We start from the raw sequence: 22,784 nt of genomic DNA, 5'->3' as shown, positions 1-22,784 counted from the left end.
TACCCACCTCAGTGTAGAAAACTATTAGTAGATCAGTTTTCTTGGATTTAGTAAAATAATTTGTTCTTATTTTTAAGTCAAAGACAACTACCACTCATTGCTGTAATAAAAGGCTTGTTACATTCTCTGAGTTTCTAATTCCAATCTTCCATTTGGGCTAAATGAATCTTTAATGCTTCATTTCCATATAACTTCCCAAACTCTGTGCAAAATAAATAAAAATACCCAGTTGCAATTTTTTTTAAATTGTGAATAATTCCTCTCACTACAGATAATGTGATATTGTGAATTGTGATAATTGTGATAATTCCTCTCACTACTCACTATAAATCTGCATTATACATTCACAAATCATTTCCTATGATGAACAGGTGGAAAATAATTCTACTGGCAATAGGCAATAACTGAACATTTTCTTAATATAAATTACACGGTATAGTTACAGAGCCATCACCTTTTTTTTATTGACTATACAGCTGCCGTCTGCTCACCTTTGCTGACTGTCGGCTAATAAATCGTGGTGTCTGGTGTTGCATCAGATGAGAAAGATGATACCACACTGTCAGTATTGTAAACTCCACATGAAATGGAGAATGAAAAAACATTTGAGTAAATGTATCGAAAAGAAACTAAACTAAACTACGCCCGAACAGGCCGTGAAGGCACAACGGTACCGACCGGCTGCCGTGCCGTCCTCAGCCCACAGGTGTCACCGGATACAGAGGGGGATGTGGTCAGCACACTGCTCTCCCTGCCATACGTACGTTTAAGAGACCGGAGCCGCTACTTCTCGATCGAGTAGCTCCTCAGTTTGCCTCGCGAGGGCCGAGTGCACCCCGTTTGCCGACAGCGGTCGGCAGATCGGATGGTGACCTGTCCGAGTGCTAGCCCGGCCCGACAGTGCTTAACTTCGGTAATCTGGTGGGAACAGATGTTACCACTATGGCAGGGCCACTGCCAAATGTATTGAGATGAAGCTAACGTAAATGCTGTGAAGTACAAAATTATGAATGTTTGCCTGGTGTCAGTTGGGCAGGGAATGTTAGTAAGACTACATATTTTAGAGGCAGACCAGAACTTAATTACAGGAAAGAAGGAAAGATGTTCAAACAAGTGTAGGCTGAGTGGTTATTCAGAGATAAAGAGGCAGACAGCTGCATCAAACTAGGCAACTCATACAAATCTCTGGATGTAAGAATTTGTAGGGAAATTGAACTGAACTGTTTTGTAGCCTCTGCCATAGATAAACGGGTGGCAGACTTTGGTTCATTGGTAGAACACTAAGAAAATAGAATGAGTGCATAAAAGAGATTGCTTGCAAAACACTTCTGCAATCCATTCTAGAATATTGCTCAGGTGTGTGAGACCCATACCAGACAAGACTGATAGGGGATACCAGACAAGACTGATAGGGGATATTCAGAGGATAGAAAGAAAGGCAGCCCGAATGATCACAGGCTTGTCTGACCCGTGAGAGAGTGTCACAGAGATACTGCGGATACTGAATTGACAGACTCATCTACATCTACGTCTGCATCTATACTCTGCAAACCACGGTGAGCTACACGGCGGAGAGTACGTCCCGTTTTACCAGTTACTGGGGTTTCTTCCTGTGACATTCGTGTATGGAGTATGGGAAGAATGATTGTTTAAATGCCTCTGTGTGCGCAGTAATTATTCTAATTGTACCGTCGCGCCACCTCTGTGAGCAATACGTAGGGAGTTGTAGTACATTCCTAGAGTAATTATCTAAAGCCAGCTCTTGAGGGATCATTAACAGAGTTTGTTGGGATAGTTTACATTTATCTCCAAGAGTCTTCTGGTTCAGTTCCTTAAGTATCTTTGTGACAATCTCCCACAGATTAAACAAACCTGTGACCATTAGTGCTCCCCTTCTCTGTATACATTAGTATCCCCTGTTAGTCCTACCTGGTACGGCTCCTACCCACTGAAGCAATATTTTAGGATAGGTCACACGAGTGATTTGTAAACAATCTCTGCTGTAAACTGATTGCACTTCCCCAGTATTCTACCAATAAACTGAAGCCTACTACGTGCTTTATCCGTGACTGAACCTATGTGATTATTCCATTTCGTGTCCCTACAAAGCATATACAAGCACCTGGGTGTAGAGATGGCTGATTCCAGCAGTGACTCAGTGGTATTATGTCATAGGATACTACATTTTTTCATTTTGTGAAGTGCAAAATTTTACATTTCTGAACATTTAGAGCAAGTTGCCAAACTCTGCATCATGTTGAAATCTTATCAAGATCTGACTGAATATTTAAGTAGTTTCTCTCAAATAGTACTTCATTATAGATAACTGAATCATCTGCAAAAAGACTGGTTTTATTATTCATATTGTCTACAAGTCATTAATATACAACATGAACAGCAATGGTCCCTGGTGCACACCCGAAGTTACTTGTACATCTGATGATGGCTCTCCATCCGAGATAACAGGCTGCATTCTCCCTACCAAAAAGTCCTCAACCCAGTCACAAATTTCATTTGATACCCCATATGATCATGCTTTTGACATACTTTTGACATTGCAGTACTAAGACAAATGCTTTTTGGAAATTGAGAAACACTGCATCTACCTGGTTGCCTTGATCCAAAGCTTTCAGTATGACGTGAGAAAAGTGCGAATTGGGTTTCACATGATCAATCTTTTCAAAAACCGTGCATCACTTCTACAACGCTTCTTGTAGATGAGTGTGACCTGTGCCATTTTTTCAAAAATTGGGCACGGTTTTTTGTTCGAGGATCTACGATAGATTGTAGTGAGGAGAGGGGTTAACTTGGCTGCAAATTCAGCAGAGAATCTGACAGGGACTCCATTGGGCCCTGGAGCTTTGTTTAGTTTTAACAATTTCAGCTGTTTCTCAGCACCATTGACACTAACACTTATTTAATTCATCTTTTCAATGGTTTGAGGATTAAATTGGAGCAATTCTCCTGGGTTTTCCTTTGTAAAGGAAGATTTGAAAATGGAGTTAAACATTTCACCCTTTCATCTACATCTACATCATACTCCGCAAGCCACCTAATGATGTGTGGTGGAGGGTACTTTCACTACCACTCGAACCCTGTTCCACTCCTGAATAGTGTGTGGGAAGATTGAGATTGATTGTCGGTAAGCCTCTGTATTGGCTCTAATTTCTTGAATTTTCTCCTCGTGGTTAATACACGGGATGTATGTCAGGGTGAAGTAATATGTTGTCGGACTCCTCCTGAAAAGTGCTGTCCTGAAATTTCAAAAGGAAATCTCTCCGTGATGCACAATGCCTCTCTTGTAACATCTACCAGTGGAGTTTGTATAGCATCTCTGTAATGCTCTCTCACCAGCTAAAAGATCCTGTGATGAAATGTGCTGCTCTTTGTTGGATCTTCTTTATCTTCTCTACCAGTTCTACCTGATAGGGATCCCAGATAGATGAACAATACTCAAGAATCAGATGAACAAGTGCCTTATAAGCCACTTCTTTTGTGAATGAGTTATATTTCCTTAAGATTCTTCTGATGAATCTGAGTCTTGTGTCTGCTTTTCCCACTATCTGTTTTATATGGTCATTCCACTTAATGTCACTCTGGATAGTTACACTTAGATATTTTACGGCAGACGCTGTCTCAAGGTGTTTGTCATTAGTGTAGCTGTACAGTAGTGGATTTCTTTTTCTATGTATGCGCAATATGTTACATTTATTTATGTTCAAGGTCAACTGCCAGAGTCTGTTCCAGTCATCAATTCTCTGCAGGTTGTTCTGCAAATTCTTACTATCTTCTGATGTTGCTACTTTGGTATAGACAACTTTGTCATCTGCAAATAGCCTTAAAGAGCATCCAATGCTTTCTTCTAAATCCTTTATGTATATTGTTAACAGCAACGGTCCTATCACGCTTCCCTTTGGTACTCCGAATATTACCTTTACACCTGTCGATTTAGTTCCATTAAAAGCTACATGTTGAGTTCTGTCTGCAAGAATGTCTTGAATCCAATTGCAGGTCTGCTCTGATACTCCGTAAGCTCATATTTTTTTCATTAAATGGCAATGAGGGATGGTGTCAAATGCCTCACTGAACTCAAATAACACGGCATCAACCTGAGCGCCGTTGTCCACTGTGCTGTGGATCTCATGGAGTAATAGAGTGGGCTGAGTTTCACAGGATTCCTATTTGTGGAATCCATGTTGATTTTTATAAAGGAGATGTTCATTTTCCAAAAACATCATAATTCTTGAGCATAAAACATGTTCCATAATTCTACAACAGATTGACATCAATGATATACGTCTGTAACTGTGTGGATCTGTCTTACGGCCTTTCTTAAAAACGGGAATGACCTGCCTTTTTTCCAGTCGTTAGGTATTTTTCATTGCTCAAGTGATCTGCAATAAATTACTGCTAGAAGGGGAGCAAGTTCTTTTGCATAATCTTTATAGAATCTTATAGGTATCTCATCTGGTCCTCAGACCGTTCCACTACTAAGCGATTGCAGCTACTTTTCAGTTACGTGGTCAATTATCTCAGTATCTGCAACTTCGATGTTCGTACGACGGTTGAAAGGATGGACAGTGTTACGATCTTCCACGGTGAAGCAACTTCAGAAGACCGAATTCAGTATTTTGACCTTCTCTCTGTTATCTTTCATTTTGGTGCCAGTGTGGTCACTGAGAGAAAGAATTAATGATTTTGACCCACTTAGTAATTTTACATACAACCAAAATCTCTTAGTCTTTGTTGATCCATTATGGATGCTGGCATGAACTTCTTGATCCAATAATTTACCAACAGCCGTATGTATTGTAGAAATTTATTTTATTTTATGAACTTCTATGTGCTACCAGTTTCGGCATTACATTGATGCAATCTTCAGGCCCCACATGTCATAGTCATAAAATCGCTATTCACGGAGGGACCCATATAACTTGATCCGTGAATCAAATCGTTATGCAACAGCTCTTGGTGGCCACGCAACACAGACTCTCTTAGGGTTTTTACTCGGATTTGTTGACAATGTCTTACTTTCAAAATCATTGAAAGCTTCTCTCATTGCTCTCCTTACATTCATTTTCGCTTCGTTCAGCTTTTGTTTGTCACCTAGGTTTTTACTTCTCTTGAATCTGAGTTGAAGTGCTCTTTGTTTATGTAGCACTTTTCTAACACGACTATTACACCGTGGTGGATCTTTTCCATCTCTTAAAACATTACTTGGAACATACTTGTCTAGTGCATATTGAACGATGCCTTTGAATTTTTTCCATTTGTTCTCCACATCTTTGTCCTCATCACCGAATATTTGATACTAACTGCTGAGATATTCTGAAATTTGTATCCTGTCACCTTTGCTGAGCAAATACATCTTCCTACCTTTCTTAACATTTCTTGTAGGACCCGTCATCATAGATTCTGTCACAGCCTTACGATTACCGATACCTTTCTCTGCATTAACTGATTTTATAAGTTCAGGTCTGTTTGTTGCCAGGAGGTCTAAGACGTTGTCCTCTCGAGTTGGTTCTCTAACTATCTGCTCAAAGTAATTTTTGGACAAGACATCCAGAACAGTGCCTCATGATTCTCTGTCTCTGGCACCACTTTTGATGGCATAACACTTCCAGTCTATACCTGGCAAGTTGAAGTCACCCCCTATTACAGCGGCACAATCAGGAAAATTACTAATGATATTCTGCAAGTTCTGCCCGAAGCATTCTACAACTACAGATCCTGACCCAGGTGGACTACGAAAGTATCCGATAACCATTGTTGACCATTATTTGATACTCAATTTCACCCAGATTAACTCACATTCGGAGTCCGTGGTAACCTCACTAGATATTATCGAATTTTTTACAGCAATATGCACACTGCCATCATTGGCGACTAACCTATCCCTAAGATAAACATTCTACTCTGAACTTAGGATTTCGTTGTCACTGATGTCTGGTGCAATACCACCTTCAGTAAGCGATACTAATTCGTGTACATTTTCTGGGATGCTCCTGCAGTTTATTAAAATCATATTAATCTTTTCTGTCTCTGATCTGCAAGGACCAAGATTCTCTGTGGTTGCTGTGTCTGATTTGACAGGAGTTCTCTGACCTAAAACAGCTCCGTGTGCACACCACACGTACTCCACTACCCTAGTAGCCGCGACCTGCATTTAAAGCAGTGGAGGTTGAGAAATTTGCATCCGATACTGCCACAGAATACTAAATACTGCAAAATACTAACGCGAATTCTTTACAGATAATGGAAAAACTAGTAGAAGTCGACCTCGGGGAAGATCAGTTTGGATTCCGTAGAAATGTTGGAACACTTGAGACAATACTGACCTTATGACTTATCTTAGAAGAAAGATCAAGGAAAGGCAAACCTACGTTTCTAGCATTGGTAGACTTAGAGAAAGCTTTTGACAATGTTGACTGGAATATTCTCTTTCAAATTCTAAAGGTGGCATGGGTAAAATACAGGGAGCGAAAGGCTCTTTACAATTTGTACAGAAACCAGATGGCAGTTATAAGGGTCGAGGGGCATGAAAGGGAGGCAGTGGTTGGGAAGGGAGTGAGACAGGGTTGTAGCCTCTCCCCGATGTTATTCAATCTGTGTATTGAGCAAGCAGTAAAGGAAACAAAAGAAAAATTTGGAGTAGGTATTAAAATCCATGGAGAAGAAATAAAAACTTTAAGGTTCGCCGATGACATTGTAATTCTGTCAGAGACAGCAAAGGACTTGGAAGAGCAGTTGAACGGAATGGACAGTGTCTTGAAATGAGGATATAAGATGAACATCAACAAAAGCAAAATGAGGATAATTGAATGTAGTCGAATTAAGTCGGGTGATGCTGAGGGAATTAGATTAGGAAATGAGACACTTAAAGTAGTAAAGGAGTTTTGCTATTTGGGGAGCAAAATAACTGATGATGGTCGAAGTAGAGAGGATATAAAATGTAGACTGACAATGGCAAGGAAAGAATTTCTGAAGAACAGAAATTTGTTAACATTGAGTATAGATTTAAGTGTCAGGAAGTCGTTTCTCAAAGTATTTGTACGGAGTGTAGCCTTGTATGGAAGTGAAACGTGGACGATAAATAGTTTAGACAAGAAGAGAATAGAAGCTTTCGAAATGTGGTGCTACAGAAGAATGCTGAAGATTAGATGGGTAGATCACATAACTAATGAGGAGGTACTGAATACAATTGGGGAGAAGAGGAGTTTGTGGCACAATTTGACAAGAAGAAGGGACCGGTTGGTAGGACTTGTTCTGAGGCATCAAGGGATCACCAATTTAGTACTGGAGGGCAGCGTGTAGGGTAAAAGCCCTAGAGGGAGATCAAGAGAGGAATACACTAAGCAGATTCATAAGGATGTAGGCTGCAGTAGGTACTGGGAGATGATGAAGCCTGCACAGTATCGAGTAGCATGGAGAGCTGCATCAAACCAGTCTCAGGACTGAAGACAACAACAACAACAACAACAACAACAACAACAACAACATATACACGCTACCACGATTGGCGACTAACCTATCCCTAAGATAAATATTCCAGTCTGAACTTAGGATTTCTTTGTCACTGATGTCTGGTTTCAACCAGCTTTCTGTTCCCAATACTATCTGTGCAATGCCACCTTCAGTAAGCGATACTAATTCTTGGACCTTTCCTGGGATGCTCCTGCAGTTTACTAAAATCATATTAATCTTTCTATCTCTGATCTGTGAGGACCAAGATTCTCCGTGGTTGCTGTGGCTGATTTGACAGGCAAATCATCTTTGCTCCCAAGGGAGAAGTTCTCTAACCCAAAACAGCTCCACGTGCACACCACACATACTCCACTACCTTAGTAGCCGCGACCTGCATTTAGTGCACGCCTGACCTATTAAGGGGAACCTTAAAATTGTGCACCCGATAGCGGAGGCTGAGAAATTTGCATCCGATACTGCCACAGAGTCGTCTGAGTGTCCAGTTTAGACCTTCCACTCTGCTCCAAACCGGAGGACCACGATCGACCCTGGGTACGGTGCTACAAATAGACAGCTCAGCCTGCAACCCGCGTGCATTGCTAGTCGCCTTCACCAAATTGGCCAGCTGCCGAAAGGAGCCGAGGGTGGCCTCATAACCCGAGCGGCAGGCGTCATTCGTGTCGACACGTACCACTACGTGCACCTGGTCGCACCCAGTGCGCTCGATAGTTGCCGGCAGGGTCGCCTCTGCATCCTGGATGAGACCTCCTGGCAAACATACCAAAGGCACACTGGAACTCTTTCCTGCCTTGCCTGCTATCTCCCCGAGGGGCTCCATCACCCGCCTAACATTGGAGCTCCTAACGACTAGCGTACCCACCCTCCGTATTTGTCCAGCCGGGCAGGAAACTCGACTGCTGGCCCGACTGGAAAGGCATCCCGTGCCGGCTCAGAGTTACCGTCCACGCCGGGTAGCACCTCGTACCTGTCGCTAAGACACAGGGAGCCAGCTGCACAGCCTGCTCACTCTCTCGCCTTCCACCCAGTGACACGCAAACCCACCAGTGTCTGCCACCCACTCTGGAGTGAGGATGGACCGGTCAGATGCTTCGCTTTGCTACCCTCAATTTCAGTTGCCGTCTCATTCTCTAGGGACTGGACACTAACTTTTGTGCCACTGACAGCCTTTATATATGACCAGAATTTCTTTGGATTTTGTTGTCATTCGACAATATTCTGCTACAGTATTCATTGAAGGCATCACTCATTGCTCTTTTGACAGCCAAATGCATTTCATTCTACATCACTTTATCTGTAGCCCTACACTTTGTTTTACATCTATTATGCAGTTTTTCTACTTGACCATGGTCAAAGTAGAGAGGATATAAAATGCAGACTGTCTATGGCAAGGAAAGTGTTTCTTTAGAAGTTTCTTTACAGTAACTGTACATCATGGAGGTTTCCTCCCATTATGAACTGTTCTACTGGGTACATATCTGCCCAGTGTGTGATTATCTATTCTTTTAAACTTGAGCCGGAATTCCTTTGGATGCTCCTGACCTGTGCTGAAAATTTCAAGTTCCTCATTGAGATATGACACTACTAATTTTTTATCTAGTTTACTGAACACTTATATCATTCTGCTTGTTTCAGTAGTCCTTTGTACTTTGGTAATCATTGTTGCCACAACCGCTTCTTATTCGCCGATACCAGTTTCGATGTGGACATCCTCAAATGTCAGGTCTTTTTGTTGCCATTAGATCCAATATATTTCCATCATGAGAAGGGTTCCTAACTATCTGTTGTAGGTGATTTTCAGAGAAGGCATTTAGTAAAGTTTCACAGGATGTCTTATCACTCTCACCACTAACAAAACTCTAATTTTCCTAATTAATTGTTGGATGATCAAAGTCTCCATTGATGATTACAATGATTGGGGAACCTTAAAGTGAACTGTTTTCTCTCAAGTCTTCTGAGTCTTGCTCAAACAATTTCACATGCAGCTTCAATTTCCATCTCAGTGGATTTGAGTTTTTTGTCTACTGTGACAAATACACCACCTTCATTTCCCACTTGCCTAGCCTTTTGACATACACTTAAACTTTCCCCAAAAATCTCACAGGTATCAATTTCAAGTTTCAACCACCTTTCTGTACCTAGTACTGTGTGGGCTTCACGGCTGTTCAAGAGCGCTTCAAACTCTGGCACTTTGGTGTGAATGCTTTCGCACAGGACCATGTTGTTGTTGTTGTTGTTGTCCTCAGTCCAGAGACTGGTTTGTCACAGCTCTCCATGCTACTCTATCCTGTGCAAGCCTCTTCATCTCCAAATAACTACTGCAACCTACATCCTTCTGAATCTGCTTAGTGTATTCATCTCTTGCTCTCCCTCTATGAGTTTTACCCTCCACACTGCCCTCCAATACTAGATGAGTGATCCCCTGATGCCTCAGAACATGTCCTACCAACCAATCCCTTCTTCTAGTCAAGTTGTGCCACAAACTCCTCTTCTCCCCATTTCTATTCAGTAACTCCTCATTAGTTATGTGATCTACCCATCTAATCTTCAGCATCCTTCTGTAGCACCACATTTCGAAAGCTTCTATTCTCTTCTTGTCCAAACTGTTTATCGTCCATGTTTCACTTCCATACAAGGCTACACTCCGTACAAATACTTTGAGAAACGACTTCCTGACACTTAAATCTATACTCGATGTTAACAAATTTCTCTTCTTCAGAAACACTTTCCTTGCCATTGCCAGTCTACATTTTATACCCTCTCTACTTTGACCATGGTCAGTTATTTTGCTCCTCAAACAGAAAAACTCATTTACTACTTTAAGTGTCCCATTTGCTTATGTGATTCCCTCAGCATCACCTGATTTTATTTGACTACATTCCATCATCCTCATTTTGCTTTTGTCGATGTTGAAACACCCCCGTTATATCCTTTATTGGATTTTGTGCAATTTACCAAAGCCGCCAGAAAGTTAATTATTATGATTATATGACTGTGTGCTTACTGGATGGAAGGCCATCGGTTTTTCTGCTGTGGTTTCAGAGGTATTTCAACAGAATGCGGCTGTTCTGAGATGAAATAGTTCATGACTGACAGTTTTTCTATTATTAAAGACCACAAAGGTTGTGATATACGAACTGATATGTATTTTCTATTAACACACAAATTCTGAGACAGTTGCTACCTTCACCTTACACGCTTAGTTACGGTTATATCTGTTATTGGTTGCTGATTTTAAGTACTTCGTCACACGCAATGATGATGGATAACATTCACAACAATCCTCGCTGCAATCCACAGTCGTTGCTGGCTGACGCGGTTGACACGAAACACAAAATTCGGCACTTGTCACTTTTGGTTTTATATCACTCACGAATTGGTATTAATGAGGGTCAACCTCACAACGATAATGGGGTCGCGCTCATTTGCTACGCTCCCGTGAATTTACAGTTTACTCCTCATTTGGCACATCCGCCATTGACACCGTACTCAGCTCGACCACCCTTCTTGCCCATCTTCTCAGTACTGCCGCTCACTCGACGCTCTTCTCACTGCCTCCTGCAGCGCTCGACAATCGACGCCTCTGCTATCGACCTGGGCGTCGGATACTAATATCTGTGTTCATGGGATCACAGATCCCTTACAACATTAATCTCATATCCTTCTTTCAAAACATTGTCCATTCTGTTCAGCTGCTCTTCCAGGTCCTTTTGCTGTCTTTGAGAGAATTACAATGTCATCGGCGAACCTCAACATTTTTATTTCTTCTCCATGGATTTTAATGCCTACTCCGAATTTTTCTTTTGTTTCCTTTTCTGCTTGCTCAATATACAGATTGAATAACATCAGGGATAGGCTCTAACTCTGTCTCCCTCCCTTCTCAACTGCTGCTTCCCTTTCATGCCCTTTGACTCTTATAATTGCTATCTGGTTTCTGTACAAGTTGTAAATAGCTTTTTGCTCCCTGTAAATAACACCTGCCCCCTTCAGAATTTGAAAGAGAGTTTTCCAGTCAAGATTGTCAAAATCTTTAGGTTTGCCTTTCCTTAACCCATCTTCCAAGTTGTAGGGCCAGTATTGCCTCACTTTTTCCAACATTTCTACAGAATCCAAATTGATCTTCACTGACTCAGCTTCTACCAGTTCTTCCATTCATCTGTAAAAAATTCGTGTTAGTATTTTGCAACTGTAACATATTAAACTGATAGTTTGGTAATTTTGACATCTGTCAACACCTGCTTTCTTTGGGATTGGAATTATTGTATTCTTCTTGAAGTCTAAGGGTATTTCACCTGTCTCGTACATCTTTCTCACCAGATGGAAGAGTTTTGCCATGACAGGCTCTCACATGGCTGAGTGTTGTGGAGTGTTGTCTACTTCCCAGGCCTTGTTTTGACTTAGGTCTTTCAATGCTCTGTCAAATTCCTCAGCCGTATCATATCTCCCATTTCATTTTCATCTACGTCATCTTCCATTTCCGTAATATTACCCTCAAGTACATTGCCCTTGTATAGACCCTCAATATACTCCTTCCACCTTTCTGCTTTTCCTTCTTTGCTTAGGGCTAGTTTTCCATCTGAGCTCATCTTTACAGTTGACCTCTAGCCATCCCTGCATAAGCATTTTGCCCTCCCTGTCGATCTCATTTTTGAGATGTTTGTATTTCTTTTTGCCTGCTTCATTTACGGCATTTTTATATTTTCTTCTTTCATCAGTTAAATTCAATAACTGCTGTGTTACCCAAGGATTTCTGCTAGCCCTCATATTTTTACCTACTTGATCCTCTGCTGCCTTCACTATTTCATCTCTCAAAGCTGCCCATCTTTCTTCTATTGTATAGTTAACCATTAGGATTTCAATACTCTCACCGATCTTACACTGATACTTCTGGGTTTCCTACATCTATTGTTATCTGGACTGGATGGAGAGTTGCCTAACCTGAGAAATCCTTGTGTGCATCCCACACACAGTGAGTTACCTCTGATGCGTAGTGCATGCCTGACCTACTTAGGGAGTCCCTACAGTTCTCAACCGCATGGTGCAAGTCCAGGAAGTTGTAGCCTAGCTTGTCACACAACTTTTGAATTCTCTGGTTCAGTCCTTCCACTCTACTCATAACCAAAGGTCCACCGTCATTTCTGGGGACAATGCTGCAAATTGTGAGCCTTATTGAAACTCCATGCACAAGGCTAGTCCTCTCAACCTTCTCTTCTCTGCCAGTTGTTGGAGTGACACAAGAATGATTTTGGAGCCTGGACGACAGACATGATTTGTTCCAATTTGTGCCACAGTCTGCAGTTGGCTGCAACTTATTCCTTCAGTGGCTCCTGGAATAGCCCCTTCAACATGTTGAATGAGGGCCCCCCCCCCCCCCCAGGCACTGAGTGCACCTGATGTTCTTTCCCGTCCCTTGCTGCCATTTCCCTAAGGTGTACCACCATTCACCGTACACTTTTCGAAGTGCCGACAAGTAATAGACCCCTACCTTTTGTGTTTGCCTCCTCTTGACACTGGACTGAACAGGTTTCCCCACAACAGGTGTAGTGGGTCCCACTGGCTCAGTTTCAGTGAAAGACAGCACCTCGAACTTGTCGGTTAGGGGATCAGTACGACAGTCTGAGTCCTCCTCGGTCACCGTCCGCCCTGTACAGGACACGTGGATCTACCATTGACAAGCCACTCAAAGTCAGTGGGACAGGTAATGACAGATCCTGTATTTTCTGCAGAGGAGGCAGGATCCACAGGAGAAGATGGTACTCGAGGTACCTCTGGTACATGTATCACAGCTACACGACTCTCGGGAGTTCTTCTGACACACCGATTCGCGGTAGCTGTCAATCACTCGACAGTAGTCGTGGTGATTTCCGGCTGCTTACAAACGTCAACCAACTTGTATAGTTTACATATATCTCAAGAAAGCCTGCTAAAAGCTTCAAGAACATGCTTGTAATGATAATTGTATGAATATACTTCATCCCCTTATATATATATTGCTCACATAAGGATTGTGAGGACAAGAGTAGGTTATTTACAGCATGCAGAGGGGCATTCAAACACTCATTCTTCCTGTGCTCCATACGTGAATGGAATGGAAAGAAGCTGTAACCCTAATAGATGACACAATGGGACATACCCTCTGCCACGCACTTCACTGCGGCTTGCTGAGTGTGGAATAGATGGTGTCCTTAGACTCATTTTCACAGTAATGAGAATGCAGCTGTATAAATTCATAGAGAATATTAATAGCAATACTGATATCGAGAAGGTTAGTTTCGGTGTATAAAATATGACAATAGTAAATGAATAGTTACATCCCATAATGAGATGTAATCTATGGAAAATACTGATGTACTAACAAATACACTGCAATTTGTTCTCCCTGCAGCTCCTGAAGTACATATTTGAGAAGTGTCCGAAGATAGAGAAGCTGATAATTGCCAACAACTTACTGGCCGACCGACAGTACGCGGAATTGGTGTCGCGCCTGGAACACTTGAAGAGCCTGGAAGTGTTCGAGAATCGGAGAGGTGCGGGGCCTGTGCTGCTGCGCTTCCTGGCAGACGCCTGCCCGAAGTTGCGGGAGATAAACCTCAGCTGTGACTACCACCCGCTGGAGGACGTCGAGTACTTCGTGAAGGCCAAGAGGGACACGCTCACTTCTGCCACCGTGCGCTGGACCATGGCGGGGAAGAGGTGAGTGTGTCGGCATCTTTCTCCGCGTTCTGGTACCTCACCTACATTCGCACAGACGTAAAATACTCCGCGAGTCAGTGTACGGTGACCTCTAGTCACTATCTTTCCTGCTACACTTGTAAATGGAGCAAGCCGAAAAGTGGCTATCTGTTCTCCTTTGTACCAGTGCCGATTTCTCTTATCTTACTTTTGTGGTCATTATGTGATACCTATGTCGCTTGCTGTAGAATCATTCTGCAGTCTGTCACAAATGCCAGTTCTCTAAATATTCTCAATAGTGCTTCACAATATTTTCTTCCCTGCAGGCATTCTGATTTCAGTTCACAGAGTATTTCTGCAATACGTGTTGATCAAACCTGTGAGTAACAGATTTCAAATCTGAAATAATTGCATGTATTCCTTTAATCCAATCTGGTGTGGATTCCAAACACTTGAGCAGCATTTGAAACACAAGTATTCTATTTGCAGATTTCTTTATAGCTAAGCTACATTTCCATAAAATTCTCCCAAAAAACTAAAGTCAACCACTTGTCTTCTCTTTACACACTCGTTCCATTTCGTGTCACTTTGCTACATTATGCCTAGATGTTCTGTCAAGCCACACACCACTAATACTGTATTCAGACATTACACAATTGTTTTTCCTAGTCATTTTTATTAACTTACATTTCCGCACATTTAGAGCAAGCTCTCATCCATCTCATTAAATAGAAACTCTGTCTAAGACATCCTGAATCTTCCTACAATCATTCAGAGATGACACTTTCCATAAACTACAGCATAAGAAAATTTTCAATGTCAATGAACTTATTGTTTGAAACTTCCTGGCAGATTAAAACTGTGTGCCAGACCGAGACATGAACTCAGGCAAGTGCTCTACCGTCTGAGCTACCCGAGGACGACTCGTGACCCGTCCTCACAGCCTCAATTCTGCCATTACCTCGTCCCATACCTTCCAAACTTCACAGAAGCTCTTCTGTGAACAGTGCAGAACTTATTGTACAGGTCTTGAAGATGGCAACATGAACACGAACTGCCAAAACTGGTTGCTTTCAGAATAAAATAAAATATCTTAAAGTGTACATCTGTCAGTAAGGTTTATTGACATTGAAAAGTATGTACTAGCCGATGTCCCCTAATTGCAACGGACTGACTGAGATTGTCAGAAAATTGTCGCTGTTCACCCTACCTGTCTGGTCATTTATGTTTATAGATGTACAGAGGACAAGAGTGGTCCTAGCACACTTCCCTGGGGCAATCCTGATGGTTACTTTCTCTGTGAGGAACATTCACTGTCCTCATTGATGAGGATTTAAATTGGAAAAAGCAAATTTTGGAATTCCTAAAACAACTTAGTTCAGCCACATTTGCGCTTAGAATCATCGAAAATTCCATGGAGAGACAAAACAGTAAGCTGACATTTTATATATTTTAATCCTATAACGTCATATGAAATAATTTTCTGGGATAACTCATCTTTAAAAAAGAAAGTCTTCATAGCTCGAAAATGGCTGTAAGAATAATATGTGTTGCTCACCCGTGATCATCTTGTAGACATCTGTTTAAGGAGTTCTGACTACTGCTTCCCAGTGTATTTATTCCCTCATGAAGTTTGTTGTAAATAATCCGCTACAGTTCAAAAGGAGCAATGATGTAGAAAATTACAATAGGAGAAGTAGAAATGACATTCATCACTCCACATTAAGGTTGTCTTTTGCACAAAAAGGGGTGCACAATGCTGCAACTAACATTTTTGATCACTTACACAAGGACATAAAATGTCTGACAGGCAGCCAAGTAAAATTTGAAAACAAATTAAAAAACTGTCTACTTGACAACTCCTGTTCTGTACAAGAATTTCCATTATTGTAACATGTAAAATGCTGTGGGTAAGAATTACTAACTCACATCTGTATATTTAATACATAATAAAAAAACTTATGAATGTTCAGCATATAGGCATATTTACAAATTAATTTGCAATGCGAACATCAAATAAGACTCGTTTGATGATTACGATTTATCGTGCAAAATGATCCGTGGAACAGAAATGAACTGACTAACTTTTCTATTACATAAACACTCTTAGAGACACTTACTTATCTGAGAGCCTATTCTATATGTGCGGACCTTGATTAACAGTCTGCAGTGTGGCACCGTGTCAAATGATTCCTGCAGATCTAGGAATTTGCAGTCTGCCCGTTGCCCTCCATCTACAGTTTGCGAGACATCGTGTGAGAAGAGGACAAGGTGAGTTTCACCGGAATGACGATATCTAGATTCCTGTCGATTTTTGAGTAGGAGCTTTTCTCTCTCGAGAAGATTTGTTATAATGGAAACTCCGGGTAGGAATATCGACAATGTAGGAATAGACAGATTGCTACTTACCGTAAAGAAGACATATTAAGTTACAGACGTGCACAATTTAAAGCACTTACATAAAGCTTTCAGCCACAGCCTTCATCAGTAAAAGACAGACACGTGCCATTCGTGTGTACGAGAAAGCACACCTCACACAGACACGACCACCGAATCCAGCTTCTCGGGCCGGAATGCGACTGCAACGTGGGATACGAGCGACAATCTGTGGGCGGGTAGGTAGGGAAAAAAAGGAGCAATCGAGGAGAGGAGCGAGGAAATGTGGACAGGTGTGGTGGCAGAGAATAGCAAACAGAGAGGGTGGGAGATGGGAACAGAGAGGAGATAAGAGAACATAGGAGAGTGGAAACTGTCGGATGGAGAGTGCAGGAACAGTATGTTGAGTCTGGGATGGTTACAGGAGCACAGTTCGGAAGGGCCGGTAGTGAATGGGAGGACCCAGATGCCTCGGGTAACGACGCAGGCGTCGAAATCGAGCAAATTACGTTCAGCTGCACGCCGTGCCCCGGGGCGGTCCACTTCGCTCTCGGCCACAGTTTGGCAGTGGCCAATCGTCCCAGTAGACAGCTGGCCAGTAGTCGTACCAATATAAAAAGCTGTGCAGTGATTGCAGCAGAGCTGGTAAACGGCGTGGCTGCTTTCGCAGGAGGCCTGGCTCCTGGTAGGCTGACACCGACTGGAATAGGCAGTGTCGGCTGACTGGCTGAGCCAGTGTTTCACCTCCGTCTTCCTCAGAAATATCTCATCAGTGTGCTAATGGGAGGATCAGTAGTGTGTCACACAGTTATGAGGCTAAGTACGCAACATCGTTAAGCTTCAGAATCACCACTCTACCATTCCAGCATACCTCCATACTGAGGTATTTGGACTAAAACTGGTTGGACTGCATTGATTTTTACTATTTTTAGGTGGGGTCCTGCCTTCTATTTCGCTATTCCTCCCACGTCGACTTACGAGGGTTGCCCAGAAAGTAATGCATCAAATTTTTTTTTCTTTGACAACTCTTTATAGAACATAATGAGAATTACACACACAAAATAGTGGTGTTTCATCTACACACCCTATTTTCTCGTGTAATCTCCACCCCGTTCTACAGCCTTCCTCCGGCACGAAATGAGGGCGCGTGTGCCCTGTCGGTACCTGTCCTTGTTCTGGGGGCAGAGCCAGTGCTTCACCGTGCGAATCGCCTCCTCGTTCCCTCAAAATGTCTTCCATGAATTGCGTCCTTTAATGGCCCAGACGAGTGGAAGTGCGAGGGGGCTAGGTCAGTTGCGACAGCTGTCGACGGTCTCCCCGACCGATGGAAATCGTGGAGCTCCGCCGGTCTGCCTTCTGGTCACTTCACCCTCAGTGCCCGGCAACTAACTGTACTTCTGTCAATGGCAGGTGCTCCTTAAACTTTGGACAAGTGTTTTTGAGTATTCCCCACAGTTTCTTTCACTGCAGTGAGTCATTCGATGACGGCACGTCACTCGTAACGCCGTTCTGAAACTGTCCCGAAGCTACGCTATCCGTCGGAAGTGGCTGAAACTTGGCACACTCACTCGGGTGACTTCAAATAATACGTGTGTAATGTTTTGCATTTGCAGCATTGTTTCTGGCTGAAAAAATAAAATGCTTTACATTACTTTCCGGGCAATCCTGGTATTAATGAGAGCATGTAGTTGCCTCAGAGATGAGGCAACAGAGCTTACCTCATCAGCAGTGTCGTATCTACTAAGAAAGGTAGAGCTGGGCCAATGGACTCTTTTGCTGGATCTGAGCTTTGCAGGTTCGTGTAGTCTGTACTTGAAGCAGCCCATTAGTTAGCTGCCTGGCACATACATTCCAGTGTTGACTACAAGCTCGACGAGAGGTGCTCGATAAGCTATCGGTGGTGTTGCATAAAGTGTGAAATCTTTTATCTCTTCTATATCTGTCCCTCTCCTCTCTGTCGCAGCGTGGAAGCTAACTTCATCTATGCAATCTAGCCATCATCCAGGTTCGAGTCAGGGTAAGGCAGTCTTGCAGTGGTTTGTGCACACACTCAACTGTTTTGAATTTAAATTCTCGGTTCAGAGGCAGTCAGAATCCAGTTAGTGCCCAGCACTTTTAGCATCACTAACCTACATCTACATCTAATCAAGACTTCGCTAACCACTGTGAGGTGCATGGCAGAGGAGTACCTCCCACTGTACCAGTTATTAGGGTTTCTTCCTGTTCTGCTCTTGTACAGAGCACAGGAAGAATGATTGTTGATGCCTCTGTGCGTGCTGCAATTATTCTGATCTTGAAACTTCCTGTCAGATTAAAACAGTGTGCTGGATTGAGACTCGAACTCAGGACCTTTGCCTTTCGCCGGCAAGTACTCTACCGACTGAGCTACCCAAGCACAACTCACGCCCTGTCCTCACTGCTTTACTTCTGCCAATACCTCGTCTCCTACCTTCCAAACTTTACAGAAGCTCTCCGCTGCAGAGTGAAAATCTCATTCTGGAAACATCCCCCATGCTGTGGCTAAGCCATGTCTCCACAATATCCTTTCTTTCAGGAGTGCTAGTTCTGCATGGTTTGCAGGAGAGCTTCTGTAAAGTTTGGAAGGTAGGAGACGAGGTACTGGCAGAAGTAAAGCTGTGAGGACGGGGCGTGAGTCGTGCTTGGGTAGCTCAGTTGGTAGAGCACTTGTCCGCGAAAGGCAAAGGTCCCGAGTTCGAGTCTCGGTCTGGCACACCGTTTCAATCTGCCAGGAAGATTCATATCAGCGCACACTCCGCTGCAGAGTGAAAATCTCATTCTGGATTCTGATCTTATCCTCACAATCCCCGTGTGAACGATATTTAAGGGATTGTAGTATATTCCTAGAACCAGCATTTAAAGCCGGTTCTTAGAACTTCAGTAGACTTTCATGGTATGTTTTATGTCTACCTTCAAGAGCCTGCCAGTTCACTTCTTTCAACATCTCTGTGACACTCTCTAGCTATGGGTCAAACAAACCTGTGACCATTCGTTCTGCCCTTTTCTGTATACATTCAGCGTCTTCTGTTAATCCTATGTAGTACAGGTCCCACACACTTGAGCAATATTCTAGAATAGGTCGCACGAATGATTTGTAAGCAATCTTTATTGACTGATTGCACTTCCCTAGTTATCTACCAATAAACTGAACTCTACTGCCTGCTTTCTTTACCCATTACTGAGCCTATGTGATCATTCAATTTCGTATCCCTTTAAAGTGTTGCACCCAGGTATTTGTATGATTTGGCCGATTCCATCAGTGACTCATTGATATTTTAGTCATAGGATACTATATTTTTTCGATTTTTTGAAGTGCACTATTTTATATTTCAGAACATTTAGAGCAAGTTGCCAATCTTTGTACCACTTTGAAATCTTGTCAAGAGCTTACTGATTATTTTTGCAGCTTCTTTCAGATAGTATTTCATTATAGATAACTGCATCACTTGCAAAAAGTCTGAGTTTACAGTTAATATTGTCTTCAAGGTCATTAATATACAACACGAACAGAAGTGTCCGAACACACTTCTGTGGGGCACACCCTGAGTTACTGCAACACCTGACAATGATTCTCCATCAAGTTAGCACACTGTGTCCCCCCTGCCAAGAATTCCTCAGTCTGCTCACAACTTTCACTTCATAGCCCACACAATGATCCTTTCGGTAATAAGGATAGCTACAGTACTGAGTCAGACACTTTTCGGAAATTGAGAAATGTTGCATCTCCGTGACTGCCTCGATCTGTGGCTTTTAAGATTTCCTGTGAGAAAAGTACGAGTTGGGATCCACACGATCAATGATTTCAAAATCCGTGCTAGTTGGGATGGAGGAGGTCATTCTGTTCAACATACAGCATTACATTTGTACTCAGAATATATTCTAAGATTCTACAGCAGATGGATGCTAAATATATTGGATGGTAGTTTTGTAGATCAGTTCTGCCATCTTTCTTGTGGAAGTGTGTGTCCTGTGCTTTCTCCCAACTACAGGGCACTGGTTTTTGTTTGAGTGATCTGCGATAGCTTATTGTAAATTAGCCACAGGTCTGATATGGAATTAGATGGAGATTCCATCAGGCCCTGTAGATTTGTTCAGTTCTAGTGATTTCACTTATTTTTCAACACCACTGACACTAAAATCTATATTGCTTATCTTTGCAGTGGTGCAAGAATTAAATTGAATCAGCACCCGTAGATTTTCCTTTGTAAAAGAACATTTGAAAATCAAGTTAAGCATTTCTGCTTTTGCTTTGCTACCCTCAGTCTCAGTCCCTGTCGTGCCCACGAGCGTCTGGGGACACTTCAGTACCAGCAACAGCCTTTACTCGCGATCTGAATTTCTTTGGGTTTCTCGACAGGCCTTCGATAAATTTCTGCAACGGTAGTCGTTACTCTCTTGACAGCCAAATTTGTAGCACCTCCCTGTGTGTAGCCCAATGTTTTAAGAAAATGAACTGCTCTACTAGCTACATATCTGTCAAATTTATGGGCAATTATTTTTTTAAACCTAAGCCACAGTTTGTCTGCAGGATTCTCACTAGAGCTCAATGTTTTGAGTTCCTTACTGAGATATTGCACTACATCATCTCTATCTAGTTTACTGAATTTGTGAATGATTCTACTCATTTTGGTGCTTTTTGTATTTTCCTAATCATTGTTACTACAGCTGCCTCACAGTCACTGATACCGGCCTATGCGTAAATCCTCAAAGAGCTCAGGTTTATTTATTATTGTTATATCCAATATATTTCTATCGTGACTGGTCTTCCAGACAGTATGACCTAGGTGGTTTAATAATGTTTTGGAGGATACCCTGCCATGCCCACCACTTACAAAACTGTATTCTTCTCATCTACTGTGAGAAATACACCACATCCATTTACCTTTAGCCTCCTCTTTCAATACGCATTTAAAGTTTTCACAAAAATCTCACTGCCATCAGTTTCCGGTTTTAACCGGATTTCTGCACCTAGCATTATGTGAGTCACTCTCATCTGAATCCTGCTGCAATTAATCAGTAGGATTTTAAGACTCTCACCTGTACGAGGCATTTCTTTGAATCTTATACGGACACTTCTGCGTCCCCTACATCTGTCATTGTCTGGAGGGAATATTGGGTTACCTAATCTAAAAAGCCCTTGGGTGCACTCAATACACATTCAGCTACCTGGGTAGCAGCCTCTGATATGTAGTGCATTTCTTACCCATTTAGGGGAACCCGTACAGTTCTCGACGTTATGTTGCTATTCCAGAAAGTTTCAGAACCTTTGAAGCCTGTCATTCAACCCTTCCACTCCATTCAGAACTGTGGTGCCACAGTGAGTTCTGGGGTCAGTGCTATAAACCGTGACCTTTGAACAAGGATGGTTTCCTCAGCCTTTCCTGCCATCTGCTTGGGATAATTTGAGTATGGCCTCGGACCCTGGATGACAGGCATCATTTGTTCCAACACCCACCACAACCGGTTCTCGGTTGTACCTCATTTTGTCAACGGCTGCCGGCCTAGCCTCTTCGGTATGCTGAATGAGACCCCCCGGGCAGGTGAATCTTATCTTCCTTTACATCCCTATCTGCCATTTCCCTAAGAGGTACCATTATTTGCCATATATTTGAACTACAAATGATCGCATTACCCTTCTCTTGACCTGAGACAGAACAGGTTTCTGACAGTGAAAGTGAGTCTCACTGGCTGAGTGTAGTTTCAGGAGAAGGCAGCATTTTGAACTTGTCTGTTATTGAGATGGGTCTAACACACAGAGTTCTCCCTGGTTCCTGTCTCCCCTGGAAATGTTGCCTAGCCCTCCCACTGACATGTCACCCATAGCCGAGTGGATGAATAGTCTTCTGTAGAGGAGACAGGAGAGGATACTGCTTGAGGTAACTTTGTTACCTGTGGTACACAACTCCGGGGAGCTCTCCCAACACACACATTCAAAGCGGTTTCCAATTGTTTGACAATAGTCAGGGCAATTTCCATCTATCTCATCCCATGTTTGAGAACAGCCTTCACAGTGAGGCTCCATTGTGGCGGGTGCAATGTTTTACTAAACAGCAAACAAATAACTTTAAAATAAGTCTGCTGATTCTCTTTTAATTTCTGGATTTGTTAAGCTAAAAGTATTACTAATTCCCTTCAAGAACTGAAGCAATAAGCATACAAAACAATATTTCCATAAAGCAACCTGGGACAAAAATTACTGATTTCATGAAACTTACTTTCAGAGTTATAGTGGTTAA

At 42.4% G+C, this 22,784-nt stretch overlaps 1 protein-coding gene across 7 annotated transcripts in view; it reads left to right on the top strand.

Moving 5' to 3' along the window:
• Positions 1-22,784, top strand: part of LOC124552420 (F-box/LRR-repeat protein fbxl-1-like) — a 124,141-nt gene that overhangs the window by 65,162 nt on the left and 36,195 nt on the right. For all 7 annotated transcript variants that reach the window (XM_047126689.1, XM_047126688.1, XM_047126694.1 and 4 more), the window contains exon 4: positions 13,868-14,175. In XM_047126689.1, the coding sequence (XP_046982645.1) occupies positions 13,868-14,175 (308 nt within the window). The remainder of the gene's footprint in view (positions 1-13,867; positions 14,176-22,784) is intronic.

Source organism: Schistocerca americana, chromosome 10 (genome assembly GCF_021461395.2).
Source record: "Schistocerca americana isolate TAMUIC-IGC-003095 chromosome 10, iqSchAmer2.1, whole genome shotgun sequence".
Taxonomy (NCBI): domain Eukaryota; kingdom Metazoa; phylum Arthropoda; class Insecta; order Orthoptera; family Acrididae; genus Schistocerca; species Schistocerca americana.
This window is presented reverse-complemented; position numbering and strand designations above follow the sequence as displayed.